The sequence below is a fragment of the Ammospiza nelsoni genome, chromosome 4, assembly GCF_027579445.1.
Source record: "Ammospiza nelsoni isolate bAmmNel1 chromosome 4, bAmmNel1.pri, whole genome shotgun sequence".
Classification (NCBI taxonomy): Eukaryota; Metazoa; Chordata; class Aves; order Passeriformes; family Passerellidae; genus Ammospiza; species Ammospiza nelsoni.
Genome location: NC_080636.1, coordinates 55,544,770 through 55,559,113, shown reverse-complemented (window position 1 = coordinate 55,559,113; position 14,344 = coordinate 55,544,770). Strand labels below are relative to the sequence as shown.

The following is a 14,344-nucleotide window of genomic DNA, read 5'->3' as shown; positions in this document are numbered from 1 at the left end:
CATGCTGTGGTGCCATTGTGCAGAACAGATAAATTCGATTCCTTCTGAGTAATCTCATATGACTGATAAATCCTTGAGATTTAGATGGGATTACTCTGTGTGCTTTGTTGTCCAAGGTATTAATTTGTCTTTTGGTTTGCTAGTGAGAAGAAATGAAGTTTTCAAGAGAGATGATGCCAGTGGTGTGTTATCAGGTGCTGATGATATCTCCACATCAAGTCAACCTAATTCTCAGAGAACAAGGTAAACCCTTTGAAAACAATATGGCTTTTTCTTTATCAAAGAATGTATTCTAAATCTGCAGGTGAAGTTTTTCACTCCCATCCCTGCTTCTGGTTAAGACTATAAAAACACGGCATGTAATACTTGAATGAAATTAGTGCTTCAGAATTAAATATTGCACTCTGAAGTAAAAGTCTCTTGATGCTCTGTAATGCAGAGATAAGTTGGGTGCACACATTTAGTTCCCATGTTTAATGGAGACTGGGTTGAACTCAGGTTGTTATAACTGTCAGAAGGTCAGAGGCTGTTCTGCTTGGAAATATTTAATTACTTTTAAATTATACTTTTCCAGAACAAAGTTTTTGAAATTACTGATATTAATACAGATTTATTTGTGGGTTTTTTTTTTCATTTAATAACAAAATGGAAGCATGCTTATTTCCTTGAAATACGTCAAAAGCAATACATTTGGTTTGGTTGTTTTGGCAAAATCTTTAGCTCATGTTTTTGTGTTTGGATTCATTTTTTAATACCTCAGCACATACTAAGCAGGCCAATTCAGCAACAGTTTATGCTTTTTGAAAATTACTTTGCTGAGTAATGCATTCAAATACAGCACCCATATGAGTTTCATTTTTCCAATGCCATTCACCAGTACAGCTTTAAAAAGTAGGTTCTTTGAAACTTTGAACATCACCTATGATACAGCATTTTTTTAATACAGCAGAAGCATATCTTGCCATATCTGTTACATTTTGAGAATGGTTCCCCTCTAAAGGTTTGAAAAGTTTTGCTGACATTGACTTTCTGGATTTAAAAGTTTCTCTGGTCTCTGCCAGATACCTAATCACCTTGGAAGATTTCATCAAAATTATGCAGATAATTTTTGAAGCAAGGGGTAAAAAATAAAGGCACATCTCTTTCTTCCCTTCTTCCCTCATCACATCACAGCAACAAAGCCTTCCCTTGGCGGCTTTTTGCTTTGTATGCTGTAGATCAGCAGAAATAATGCTGCTGTGCTCAATATTCTAGGATATTTATATGTTTTTGGCATATGTTGGAGGAGAATCCTGCTCTATCCTATTAAAGAAACTTGGAAGTGTGAGAAGATTTGGCCTGTCTTGGGTAATGTGACACTGCTGGTGAATGTGTCCTTAAAGCAAAGGGTAAATAGGGCTTAGAGCCATGCTGTGAACATGGAGATGAAAATAAGTGAGAGTCTGCTCCTTGCACAATATTGTGTACCAAAAGTGGATCTGGGTAAGGCAGGGTCTCAAAAGAACTGCATCTCAGGGCAGGTGAGCACGAGAAGAGCTCCTTGGAGGTCATAGAGCTTTTGGCTACCTCATTTGGTGAATTAGTTTCCTTACTACCTGGACTTTGACTGAGAAATGCAGAGTCGTCTAAAAACCTGTATATTGGCATTTCTGGCAGGGAAGAAGTGATTGGGTGCAGCTTAACTGAGTCCACACAGTTTTGTTGTCACGAGTATGATATCTGTGTGATGCTCTATGTGTTAGTGGTGTCCGAGCACTCATGGGAATCCTGCCTGTCTTCACATAATGTATGTGCTTTTATGGCAGGCTTCTAAGGGTTACTGGTTTATATTCCATGTAACCCTGATAAAGAACTGTACATTTTTACTTTGTGTTTCATCCTGTTTTAGCACCACACTAAAAAGGCAAATCAGATTATTACTACTGTATGTACAGAAGCAATATATAGATTTCTTAACTTATTTGCCTTTTTTTTTTTTTTTTTTTTTACTTTGTTGAAAACTGCTAAGTCAACCTTCCTGCTTTGCCTGGAACCCAGGAAATTGCCCATTCAGCACCGTAGTTATGCTTCCAAATAAACCTGCAGTAATTTGTGGATGCTGATAGAGAGCTTTTGTTTCTATTTATGAAGTATTTCAGAAACAGAAAGTAGTATGTGGTATGTAAATGAGTCACATTGTAAGTGAGTCATTGTTGTAAATGAATCAGGCCTATTATGCAAGTGAAAATGCTGAGGTGAAGGAGCACATAGTTTCTCATGGTTTGTTTCACATTATGTTATATTACTCTGTTAAGACTGGTACCTTTTAATGGATGTAATTTGTATATGAGTGAAATCAAGAAGGAAAATATGTTTTGCAAGCACAGCATAGACTTACCTGTTGTACTTAGCAATGGAATGAATTTTGCATGTATGTAACTATTCAGTATTTTTAGTATTTTTTAAAATCTCCTGTATCCTTGACCTTCACTCTGATGCCACTGCACTTGCACAAAAATATCATGGTAGGGTACCACAGGTAGTTATTAACTGATTTTCATAATTGTTCACCCATTTTTATAGGTGAAGAAGTTTGGGTTTTTCTTAATCTAACTACCAGACAGTACATATATCCAAGCTAAAAACAAAAGACTGCCAGCTAGTTTTACTAGCTTTTTTTGCAGACCTACTGAGAAACAGGACAGCAGCCACTAGCAGAATTCAGTCCTGTACTAATACTTAGATTATACCTCCATTACTAATGTGAGTTGAATAGAAAACAGTGCTCTCTCTTACTACAGCAGTTCATAAAAGATTCCAGCGCTAACAAGTGTACAAGGAATTCCATCCAAGATGGTAGTTAGGTAAATGGGGGATTTCTAAGAAAATAACTTAATATTTTTATCCAGGACATTGCATGTTGCTGCTCTAAGATGTCCTGTTTTGCAGCGACCATGGCTTTTATAGATTGAAAAACCTCAGGTCTCAAAGTAAAAGTGGTGATAACAAGTAGTTCCAAGGAGCAGGATCTCAGAGTTTATATGCTTTGGCTGGCCATTTGATTCCACAGTTTGGGGAAGTATATGCAACTTAATCCTTTACTTAAATTCCATCAGCACTTGGGAGCACGTTTCAGTGTCTCTCTTGCATTCAAGAGACACCAACTGTCCTTCAGTACATATTCATTTTACTGCTCCTGTGGCCTATTCTCAGAGCCATTCTGTTTAATTACCCACAGAATTATCCTGATAAAATTGAGTTGTAAAGCAAACAGGAGGATTTGGATTTGAGGGAGGTTGCTTTTACGAGAAGCAGCAGAGTTCAGAGTTATCAGAAGATGCAGTTTGTGCTGTTTGGGCGGGCATGCCCTGATGTTAAATTAGCAGGAGCTGTAGACATTCAGAATTACCCTTCTTGTGCTCTGTGACTGTTGTTATCCTTTAAGCTTCTTGGAATGCATTCCTTGTAGCAATGGCTTGTCTTGTTTCCTCTCTGCTTCTTATATTCCTTGGGTTTTTTCCTTTTTTACTTCTGATTTCATTTTCTTCCTTTACTATTTCTTCCTTTTTCTCTCTAGGAGCAGCAGCTGACATGGATCTCTTCCTTCTGTTGCCTTTTCCTTCCAGTAGATTTCATTTTCATACCCTTCCTGCCTTACCAAAAGGCATCCATCTTTCTCAGTCTATTCCTGACCTTCCCACTGCACTAATCATTAGGGAATGCCTACCTGCTTCCCTTCTTCCAACTTCCTTCTCTGATCCAATACCTGCTAATTTCTTGGTAAGTACACCAGGTGAAGAGAGAATTCACTTACCTTTTTTTTTTTCCAAGTGTCAGCTTTCCAGGTTTGTGGTCCCCTGCCATCTGCAGGTTAATAAGCAGCTGTGAAGTTCTGGTTTGCAGTCAGACACTGATGAAAATACAGAGTAGCAGCCAAGTATTTGTCTGATGAAGCACCACACAAAACACACTTCTGTGATGCTATCTGTTAGGAATGTAATTTAGACTCTTGACTTTTTTTTTTCCTTCCAGTAATAACATTTGCATATTCAGAACTTCAGGAATGAGCTCTCCTCATTTCAGCAGTATTTCCTTTTCTGTAGGAGAGATGCATTCCTTGTCTTGGAACATAAAGACTGAAACATGTTGCTCTCTCCCCATCAAAACTGGCAGTCTGACCAAGCCAGAGTTCATTTTACTGACCCAGGATGCTGAAATGTGCACATTTATGTTTGGTGATAGTGCTTATGTACTAAGTTTTTAGATAGAGCCAGTTGCAACATGTCTTTTTCAAATGTCTTTGATAATTCATAGATATTTATGTTCAGAAAGTGTTTGTTTTTGTTTTATTTCAGAGCCCATCCTTAGACCTTGATCTGAAGGGTGCTTGTAGGTGTATTTAACTTAGGGTTTTGTCAATATTCCCATATATGTCAATCCTAACAAGTTTCCTCACGGTGAAATCTAAGCATGTGCACGTGTTGGCAGGTCTGAGGCCTTTTCTCATTTCTTTGTCCCTTTAGGTGCATGATATTCAGTCTTTTGTAGGAAAAAAAAAAAAAACAAAAAAAAACCCAGAGGAAGGAGAAGGGAAATAAATGCTGTGAAAGCCCTGGCCAGGGGAAAGGCTTACATTAATACATTTGTGCCATAACTGCTCTGTGTCTCCCCTGAAATTCTGTTCGTGGAATGTAGCATTGTTCTCTTATATTTAACTCTTCTTATTTTAAGGCAGGTTTTGTATGCTAACCAATGACACTTTAGTATTAAAAGTATTTGTATTAGCTAGTAATGTTGTAAAAAGAGGAAAATAAAATTTGAAATCAGATCCAGTTTAGTAAGTGTAGGCAAGTGTACTGTCTGGGACAAGTGCATTTTTCTCTTAGCTTATTAACAGATTTGTCACTCATCAAACATATCTTTAGGCTGTCCTAGGAAGTAGGTATATAAATGTAAGGTATTTTTAAGAAGTCTGTATGTTACTTTACTACAAAGGGCCCTGTGTCACTCAGTGCACAATTACTCTCTATTTTTGTACATTTCTAAACCTGACTGCAATGGTACACAGGCTTCTAAAGATTTTCTATGCTTTTTCATGTTATTCATTACTCAGTTTGGATGGTATGCTTAACACTCAGTTCAGAATTGCCAAAAAATGGACTTTTTTCATGAAAGCCACTTTAGTTTCCCCTGTCCATTTTTGTTTAAGAATTGCCTCTGTGTAGTTATGTTAACAGAGGGAGAACATTGCTTTTTCTTGGTTTAGGATTTCTACAGAAGGCTCAGTTGGGTTTTGTTTAGTTTGGGGTTTGAAGGTGTTTTTCTGTAAGTGTGGGACAGAAAGAAGGCGAATGAAGTTGGTGGGGTGGGGTTTTTTGCCTTTTTTTGCCTTTTTTTTTTGGTCTGGTTTGGTTTGTTGTTTTTTTTTTTTTTATTTCTCAGTTGTTCACATTTCCTAACCAGCTATTTTATTTTTCAAGTAAAAAATGGCTTTTGTTTACCCAAACAGTACGTGAATTTCTTTCCTTATGTAAAGAATAAAACTTTGGGGATGTTTGAGATCAATACTTGCAGAAAAGAAATTGCAGATATGTTGCTGTGTTTTCTTTAAATACTGATGCAATTTTTGTTTGTTTTTCTCATTTTTTCCCTTCAGATTATAAATTTAGACACTAATTTAGTCATTGGGGTGACTGTATATCAGCCAGGCCATTCTTGGGAATTTAAAAAAAAATGAACTATTTTCAGCAAAATAAGATTATGGAAACATTAGTGTGTGATATTTAGAATACTTTAGTATATAGGATGTTATGACATAAACATTTTTTATATAAATATTTCAAGCCATACTACTTCTCAGGAGAAATCAGGGAGTAAATATCAGGCCCATGCAAGCAGAAATTGTTGAAGCAATATTTAGTTAGAGAAAGTACACTATTATGTCAGTTTTTTCTTTAATGACATGTTTTTGAGCGTGCCTTTTTCACAGTCCCCACATGAACACAAAAATTAAGATATTTGCAAAGCATTAATACTTCTCTTCTTCTGGTGCATCTACTAATTTTGCACTGATTCACTGGGTTTGTAGTTGAGTATTTTTTTCAGACTGCAGCTGAGCCTTTATTTTCATGTGAATAACTGAGGCAGTTCTGCAGGCAGCTGCAGAAAGCTGGTGTGTTATTTTCTGCAGTGATGGATTGCTGCACAGAGGTAACCTCCTGGCTGCCAAATAAATGTGTTCAACAGAGGATTTGCTGGCTGGTGTTTGTGCTGTGTGTTCCCACCTGGGGATGTGCTTAAAGCAGCAGAATGTCCTAGGCATGGCTGCTGATGTGTCACCCCCTCTTACCCTCCTGCAGGCAGCATGAAGCACCATTTGAAGGCAAGCTGATAAGCCAAGAGGTGATGCTGAAGCGGCAGGAAGAAGAAATGATGCAACTGCAAGCCAGGATGGCTCTGAGGCAGTCCCGGCCTAACCTCTACGCTGGGGATGCAATTAGATCCTCAGTGCTTGACATCACCAGAGACCCACTGAGGGAAATAGCCCTGGAAACAGCCATGACACAAAGGAAACTGAGGGTAATACCCTGAGCTCAGGTGAACTCTTGTTTTCATTGAAACACAGCGGTATCCTGACTGAAACTCTGGTATGTGGGATTCATAAACTGGGTCCTGTAATAAACAGTTATCAGGAGATGAAATACCAGGTGTGTGGGGTTGGCCTACTTTCACAGGGTAAGGCAGGGTAAAACTTCTGAAATTTTGTGGCATTAGTGGCTACAGAGCCTAAAGTGGCATCAAGAGGTGCTAAAACAGACAGCAAGGCTCGACAATTGCATCAATTAAACAGTATAGCATACTAACAAAGGCAAGGCATAGGTTTCCTCCTCTGTTCCGTGGTGTTTTCAGCCATGTCATTTGCATTTCTCTTCATGGAATGTGGATGTACCCTGCCAGCATTGGAGGTTATTAAATGAACAAGTTGGGAAGGTGAAGAGAGAGAGCATTCATTTGCCTCATAAGTTCACCCTTTGCTTTAGCTGTCTTGGTACGTGGATGAAATAGGGAGTTACACACAAAGAGGGAAACGAAGGTAAACAGTGTCTGATGTATGGAATAGATGATGGCTTGATGCCCTCTGCTGCTGCTTTCCATGAATTCAATATTTTTAATTTTTTTTTTAAGTAAGGATGGGAAAACTTGAAGCAAGACTCAGGCACTGGTTGCCCTAATGCAGGGTAATAACTCCTGTGTCTGCCTCCAGTCCATCCCATTAAGATGAGTTGGCTCATGTAGGCTTTAGCTAACCAGGTTGGTTCCCCTCTCTGTCCCCCAACCCTTAAGAGGTTTTTGTGAAGATAGTTTGCATATAATACAGACTAGGTAGCCGGTAATTGCCGAATTTTAGCCTTTGATCCCTCTTTTGCATTTGCAGGGTGGGAGTTAGCTGTGCCCCAGCCTGTTGTCCCAGCAACACAATGTTCATTCATACTCTGTTGTGATTTGCAGAATTTCTTTGGCCCAGAGTTTGTGAAAATGACGATTGAGCCGTTCATCTCCTTGGATCTACCAAAGTCTATCCTGGTAAGAAAGGGGTTGTTGAGCCATCTGTGTTAGGGGAAGTGTGTTAAACAAACAAATGTGTTTTTATCACAAGTGTGAATGTTGAGAGATTTCATTTCACAAAATGCAGACCAAGAAGGGCAAGAGTGATGACACCAGGAGAAAAGTAAATGTGATGCTTCTGAGTGGGCAGAAGCTGGAGCTGACCTGTGATACCAAAACAATATGTAAAGATGTCTTTGATATGGTTGTTGCCCATATTGGGTTGGTAGAGCATCACTTCTTTGGATTGGCTACTTTAAGAGGTAAGAATAACTGCTAAATTATTTCTTCTGCCCTAATTCCATATTCCCTTTAAGAGATATTGTGCTTATTAAGTCGTTGTTAGTCAATGGAAAACTTTGCTGTTCAATGCTGTTTCAGAGTTATAAATCTGGTCTTTATCCTCCATCTGGTGCAAATACTTGGTTTTCATGCTTTTACTCTTGTGCTTCTCTTTGATGTTTGTGGCAGACAATGAGTTTTTCTTCGTGGATCCTGACATAAAGCTAAGTAAAGTAGCTCCAGAAGGATGGAAAGAAGAACCAAAGAAGAAGAACAAGGCTCCTGTCAACTTCACTTTGTTTTTTCGCATAAAGTTTTTTGTGGATGATGTCAGTCTCATACAGTGAGTGTATGAAATTTTTTATAGCCCCTTAAGCCCTACATTTATGGACAGAAATTGGGTATTAATCTGTACTGCAGTACCAAAGGTGGTGTGTGGGTTTTTTTCATGGTTTTGTTTTATATTCCTGTTCTAGGCACACGCTGACATGTCACCAGTACTACCTGCAGCTGAGGAAGGACATCCTAGAAGACAGGATGCATTGTGATGATGAGACAGCTTTGTTATTAGCATCCTTAGCTCTCCAAGCTGAGTATGGAGATTACCAGGCAGAGGTACATCATCAATTTCAACTTTGATCTTGTTGAGCTGTGATCTTGCTGCTTCATTAAAGACCGGACTGTGCTCTGCCACATGTGCTCTGCAGCTCTGACCCAGACTGGAAGCTCAGCTGATATGCTCTATGTTCTTGGCAGGTTTTACTGTGAGCAGGTGTTCCTAAAGTCTAACACAGTTGCAGAATCTGGGTTAAAGCCTTTTTTTTTTTTTTTTAGTGGAACTATAGTCAGGCTTGAATATGGAGAAACTGATATGAAATAAAGCTGTGGGTCAAGATGGAGATTGTGATTCCCTCCCCTTACTCAGAATCTTGTGATTCTCTGAGTTGTAATGTACAGTTGTTTGTAAAAATGAATGTTTGTGCTTCAGTTGTGCTCATAGGGCATGGAAGTATGTGGAGGTGCCATCATAAAAATGTTTTGTGTTGCAGGTGCATGGCTTGTCCTATTTCAGAGTAGAACACTATGTCCCAGCAAGAGTGATAGAGAAACTGGATCTGTCCTACATCAAGGAAGAGCTGCCAAAACTGCACAGCACTTATGTGGGTGCCTCTGAAAAAGAGACAGAGTTAGAATTTCTGAAGGTAAGTGGGCAGCAGTTGGCTTCCTTCATCTGTGCCTTAAAAATTCTCTTGTTGGAATGTGAGTGCATGGACTTCAAGTGAAAGCACAGTAAAACAACTCAGGCTCTGAATGACGCTGAAAGGAAGAAAGCTGAAAAGATTTTGTCCAAAGGACACATCATAACAAGCCAAAAGAAATTGTAACAGATGGGAAGTTCGCTCACTGTTTTCCAATCAGTAGTCTTAGCTCAAGCTAACTAAAAGCAACTGCTGATCCTGTGTTTGCTCTAAAGGAAGCAGTGTTTATGAGGCAGCACACCCTGTATTCCCCATGTCTTTTGTGCTTTCTGTAGAGGGGAAAAAGTTTGTAAATTAGAAAAAAGATTTGTTACAGCTAGTACTTTCTGTGATCCTTGGTATGAAGCAAGCCAGAAGTACTGCCAAGGAGAATTTTTTGTGCAGGTTCTATGTAAGATGATAGGAAGGCCATTATCCATGGATATATTTGGATTATTGTAAAAGGACCCATTGAGAAATCTAATTATGTTGTTTGCTCGTGGGATAATAATCAGGTTTTCCCTTGATCAAAATGAGTTCAGGGAGCGAAGGATTGCTGTTGAAACACCAAATAATCATTACACTGTAATTCCACAGCCACACTTCAGTTCCACCATCTCTGAATAGGTGATGGAAAAGGCACTCAGCTTTGTCCATTGCTGTCCATTGTCTGTTGCTCATTTTACAGAAGTGTTCTTGTTACTTAGCCACAGAGAACAAAGCAGGAGACAGGATCCTGGCTAAAACCTAGCCTGGCTTGGGGGTGTGTTGGGGGGAGCAGTTAGATTCCCTTGTTTGATTCATTCCATCAGTCCCTTCCACCAGTACTGAAGAGACAACAGGGGTGAATAACTGGGAGTGCAAAGTGAGTGACCCTGCATAGGGTACCTTAATATGGTCACAGAATTGCAGTGTTAATTTAATTCTGCTTTTAAAAAATATGTGAAGAACAAGTGCATCTGGCTAGTCACAGTTCCTTGCTAAAAACTGCTTTGTGCAAGTTTGATTTACTGGCATGTGTTCTCTGTGCTTTCCCTGTTTGATTTTAATAAACATTGGGTTCATTTGCTGTAGTCTGGCAGGTCAAAGGTACCACCAAGTCTTAAAACCCTCAGCTTCTGTAAATTGTAAGTAAGTGGAATCACCAGGTAGAGAGGATTCTTTTGCTAAAATCTGTACATTTATATGCACATGTAAACCTTTATAGAGAGATATATAATATTCATATAGTGCTGTGGAAGCTTGTAATGGCCCTAAATTTGTACTCATAGAAGTCTCATTGCGTTGATCTGTGCAGTTGTGTCAGAGGCTCACAGAATATGGGGTTCACCTTCATCACGTGCTGCCTGAGAAGAAATCCCAAACAGGAATCCTTCTGGGAGTGTGCTGCAAAGGAGTTGTCATTTTTGAAGTTCACAATGGTGCCCGAACACCTGTGCTGCGCTTCCCATGGAGAGAGACAAAGAAAATATCCTTCAGTGTGAGTTGGTCTGTTTTCCTCTGTGTGTGCACATCTATATTTGTGTCTCCAGTTACTGTGAGGTTTTTGTTGGTTATTTTTGCAAATTAAGCTGCTGCTTTACAGCATAGTACTGTGTTTTGCGTGGCTGTCATATTATGGGATTGAAATAGGAGTTTTCATGTCTTGAAGCTTGCATGGACAAGCATAGTGAAGGAGCACCAGAATGAGAATCCTGCATTAGAGGACTGGGTGCAGGCAAATGCCGGTACTCAGTATAATTAGGAGATGCACCTATGTTGCTTTCAATTTATATTTCCAAGAGTAATTAAGTTAAATGATAAAAGATAACAGGCTGACACTTGATCTGGACAACACCAGCCAACTTGAGTGGGTACACCATAATCTGGTGATCATGTGTCAGTTTTTAATGAAGCATTGGCTTCAAATGCTTAACTTTATATAGGTATTGAAAACAGCACTTCTAATTCTGTCTGACACTTTATTGAAAAGCTACAGCCCATTTCATCTCTGAGATGGTTTTAACTAGAATGGATAAATTCAAGTTTAAAGATTACTGAAAATATAAGTTCAAGACCTGGAACATTAACTGAGAGATTTGGTAATTAGATCAGCATTTAGTTATTTTTCTCTTAAATGGCAGCATGCCTTGCAACTTTCTCAGGGTGTTTGAAAACCCTATCTTGCAAAATGTAATAGTTCTGGTTGTCATTACTCAGCACTAACAGTAACAGAGACAGATTAAATAATAATAAAGCACCTTCTCATCTAGCCCAGGAGTAGCTTTAAAGGGCTACTTTATAAATCTCATATTACCTTTGACTCCTATTTTAATAGAAATCTCTTTCATCCATGCATTTTGCTTCAGGAAAGTTTGAATGCTGTAACTGTGCACAAGCAAACACAGAATTCTTTGTAGGCTAAAAGAAATAATTTGTCTTTGACTTTCTTTCTTTCTCCATTGTGTAGAAGAAGAAAATAACTTTGCAGAACACATCAGATGGCATCAAGCATGCCTTTCAGACTGACAATAGCAAGACTTGCCAGTACCTTTTGCATCTCTGCTCTTCCCAGCATAAGTTCCAGCTACAGATGAGAACCAGACAGAGCAACCAAGACACTCAGGACATTGGTAAGGACTGTGATGCTGTGTTAGGTTTTATTAGCAATCTATATGTATTTTTGTATGGAAGAAAACTGAACTGGAGCTTCAGTAATTGTGCTGAGTATTGTGTGTGTGTAGATCTACATTTGGAGGGTTTATACTATGAAGAAACCCTACTAGCTAAGCTTGTTTAGATTTTTTTAAGGGGTGGGAAAGGAGTTGGGAGAACACAGAAAGGCTGGCACACAGCAGCTGCTCTAAACCAAAAGGAATCTAAAAACAGGTCATTAAAAGTACTTTCCTCTTTAATTAAATAAAGGCTTTTGCCTTTTCTTTCAGAAGTATCTTGAAAGTATTTCAATAACAGGACTTTTACCTTTTGCTTAATGTGAAAGGGATTGGTTTAATAAAGTGGAATTAATGTTGTGATCGTGGGAGTGCAAGTAAAGTAGGGGACATTCCATGATGCTCCATCTCTAAGCTGTGGATACAGCTGTCTTTATTTTGCTTGATGTTGGGTGGACCTGGTAAAGAACAACATACATACTAATCTTTCCTTCATAGTTCCCATTTCCTTCATAACTTGTGTGCATAACAGAAAAATGTAAAGACATTATTTTTAGTTAAAAAATATTAATTGGAAAATGTAGTCAGTGAAAAAACCCTCTGAATGAATTTCTTCACTGTTTGGAGCAGAGCTCAGTTGGCTGGCTGGCCTTCAGCGTGGTCTGGAAGTGCTGTTTTGGTCAGTCTGCCTGCTCATGCTCTCTTTGTTCCCTGTTATCTGTCTGCATTCCAATTGCTGTTAATCCAGATTTCCACCGGTGTAGTTGGGATGAAGTTTGACCACATTGCTGTGGATATTGTGATCTCTAATTTAAAATAAAAAGAAAAGAAAAGAGGAGGGGTGAGAGTGGGAAAAGGCATGTGGCAACTATCCAGCTTTTCTTCTGTTCTGTTGGGCTCAGCCAGCTTCAGGCAAAGAAATAAGACCAAGTGACTTAAAGCCTTTTTACTATTCTCTGATTTAGAGTTTGCTTATCCTGAATTGCAGAGAAAAGCAATACAGGAAGGGCTTTCTTGGCTTGGCAAACTTGGTTGCTCTTAACAGATGGTGTATGTGTTGTGCTGTGGGAGTCTGGGAAACAATAGTTTGCTTCTGTACAGTGCAGATCACTTGGAAATCAGAGGTCCCAGATTCCACCAATTACTTGTAATCAGAAGCAAACAAATCAGCATTATGGTTAACTCCAGCACACTGATTATTAAAAGTAAAAGCAATTAAACCAAAAAAATTTGCTCCTGTCATAACTTTGCTAGATCTAAATCAAACCCTTAATATGCCAGTAAAAACTGGTAATTGGAAGCACTCAGCAAAATAGTAAAGAAAAGGACATACATAACACTAAAGAAAAGGGCATTCTGGATTCCAGAAAGGGCATATGGAAAAACAAAAAAAAACAAAAAAAAACAAAAAAAAAAAAAAAAAAAAAAAAAACCAAAAAAAAAAAAAAAAAAAAAAACAAAAAAAAAAACCAAAAAAAAAAAAAAGAAATGAAGGTTAAGTCAGCCTTACAGATGATGAGTTTTGAGCATATGAGAATTTTCAGTTACAGGATTGGCAGAAGGTTTGAAAAGCCTAATGCCTACTAATGCCTATATAATATAGGTAATGGTGTGAAAGTATTCATCTGAAATCCATAGAAATTCTGTTTGATGTTCTCAGAGGGTAAATACAATATCCAGAGAAGAGATCTCAGCTCATTTTATTAGGTTACTCTTCCCCATGATGGTAACACAGCAAGTGCAGCTGTCATTGATGCCTTCTGTCACAGACAGGAAATTGGGATTTATGGATTTCTGGTCTGATTGGGCAAAGTCATTCTTCTGTAGCTTATCTGGTCTGGTGGCTGTAGCTAGAAGAGGTGTTTGGTGTGGATAAGGAAGTGGTAGTTGTATACTAATTCACCTGATGAAAGGACAGAAAAACATACCTTCCACAACTCAATCTTCACCATCTCTATGTCTGTTACAGAGGAAGCTTGAGTTACTGTGGCAGTTAATTCCTGCCTGAGCTATTGGAGGCAGTAAAGTCTTTTGGAATGGCAGGACTGAGGCTGCATTTGTCAAATACACTCTTTTCTAAATGCCACAGTATTTACCATTAAACCTAATGGGTGATGTGTACCAAAAAAGTATAATTTTCCCTTTGACTTACAGTGCAGCTTCCTAAAGCAGCTTGTTTGCTACATGTATATAGGGTTACAACCTCCCTCTGGTTAACCCTAAATCAGAAATATATATGGCAGTTGAGGATTACTTTTCCTGAGACTTCCCTGTGAACTGACTCCAAGACATCAGTGAAGTTTATGAAGGGTCCAGGTGGCCTGATTTCCTTTAAAGTCTCTGAACAGCCAACCAGTTGCCACAGCTTATCAGGTTGCCGTGTGAGAGCCAAGCCACAGCGTGCTAGCCTTAGGAGGCTGTTAGGGTAATAGAAAGGAGCCCTGCTCAGCTTTGCTCTGAATTAAGAGGGGTTTAGGCTAAGATGTATTATCATGAATTTGCTTTCAGCTAAGAACATCCACCCAGACAGTTCCCACGACTCAGCTGACAGTAATTTAATTGCAGCACAAGACTTGTTTCTCACTGCTG

The 14,344-nt window shown here is 38.8% G+C and overlaps 1 protein-coding gene across 3 annotated transcripts in view; it reads left to right on the top strand.

The window, feature by feature from the left end:
- Positions 1–14,344, top strand: part of PTPN13 (protein tyrosine phosphatase non-receptor type 13) — a 111,340-nt gene that overhangs the window by 65,952 nt on the left and 31,044 nt on the right. For all 3 annotated transcript variants that reach the window (XM_059470737.1, XM_059470736.1, XM_059470735.1), the window contains exons 9-17: positions 144–243; positions 6,339–6,558; positions 7,489–7,563; positions 7,673–7,847; positions 8,056–8,209; positions 8,343–8,481; positions 8,916–9,068; positions 10,402–10,584; positions 11,554–11,716. In XM_059470737.1, coding sequence (XP_059326720.1) covers positions 144–243; positions 6,339–6,558; positions 7,489–7,563; positions 7,673–7,847; positions 8,056–8,209; positions 8,343–8,481; positions 8,916–9,068; positions 10,402–10,584; positions 11,554–11,716 — 1,362 coding nt within the window. The remainder of the gene's footprint in view (positions 1–143; positions 244–6,338; positions 6,559–7,488; positions 7,564–7,672; positions 7,848–8,055; positions 8,210–8,342; positions 8,482–8,915; positions 9,069–10,401; positions 10,585–11,553; positions 11,717–14,344) is intronic.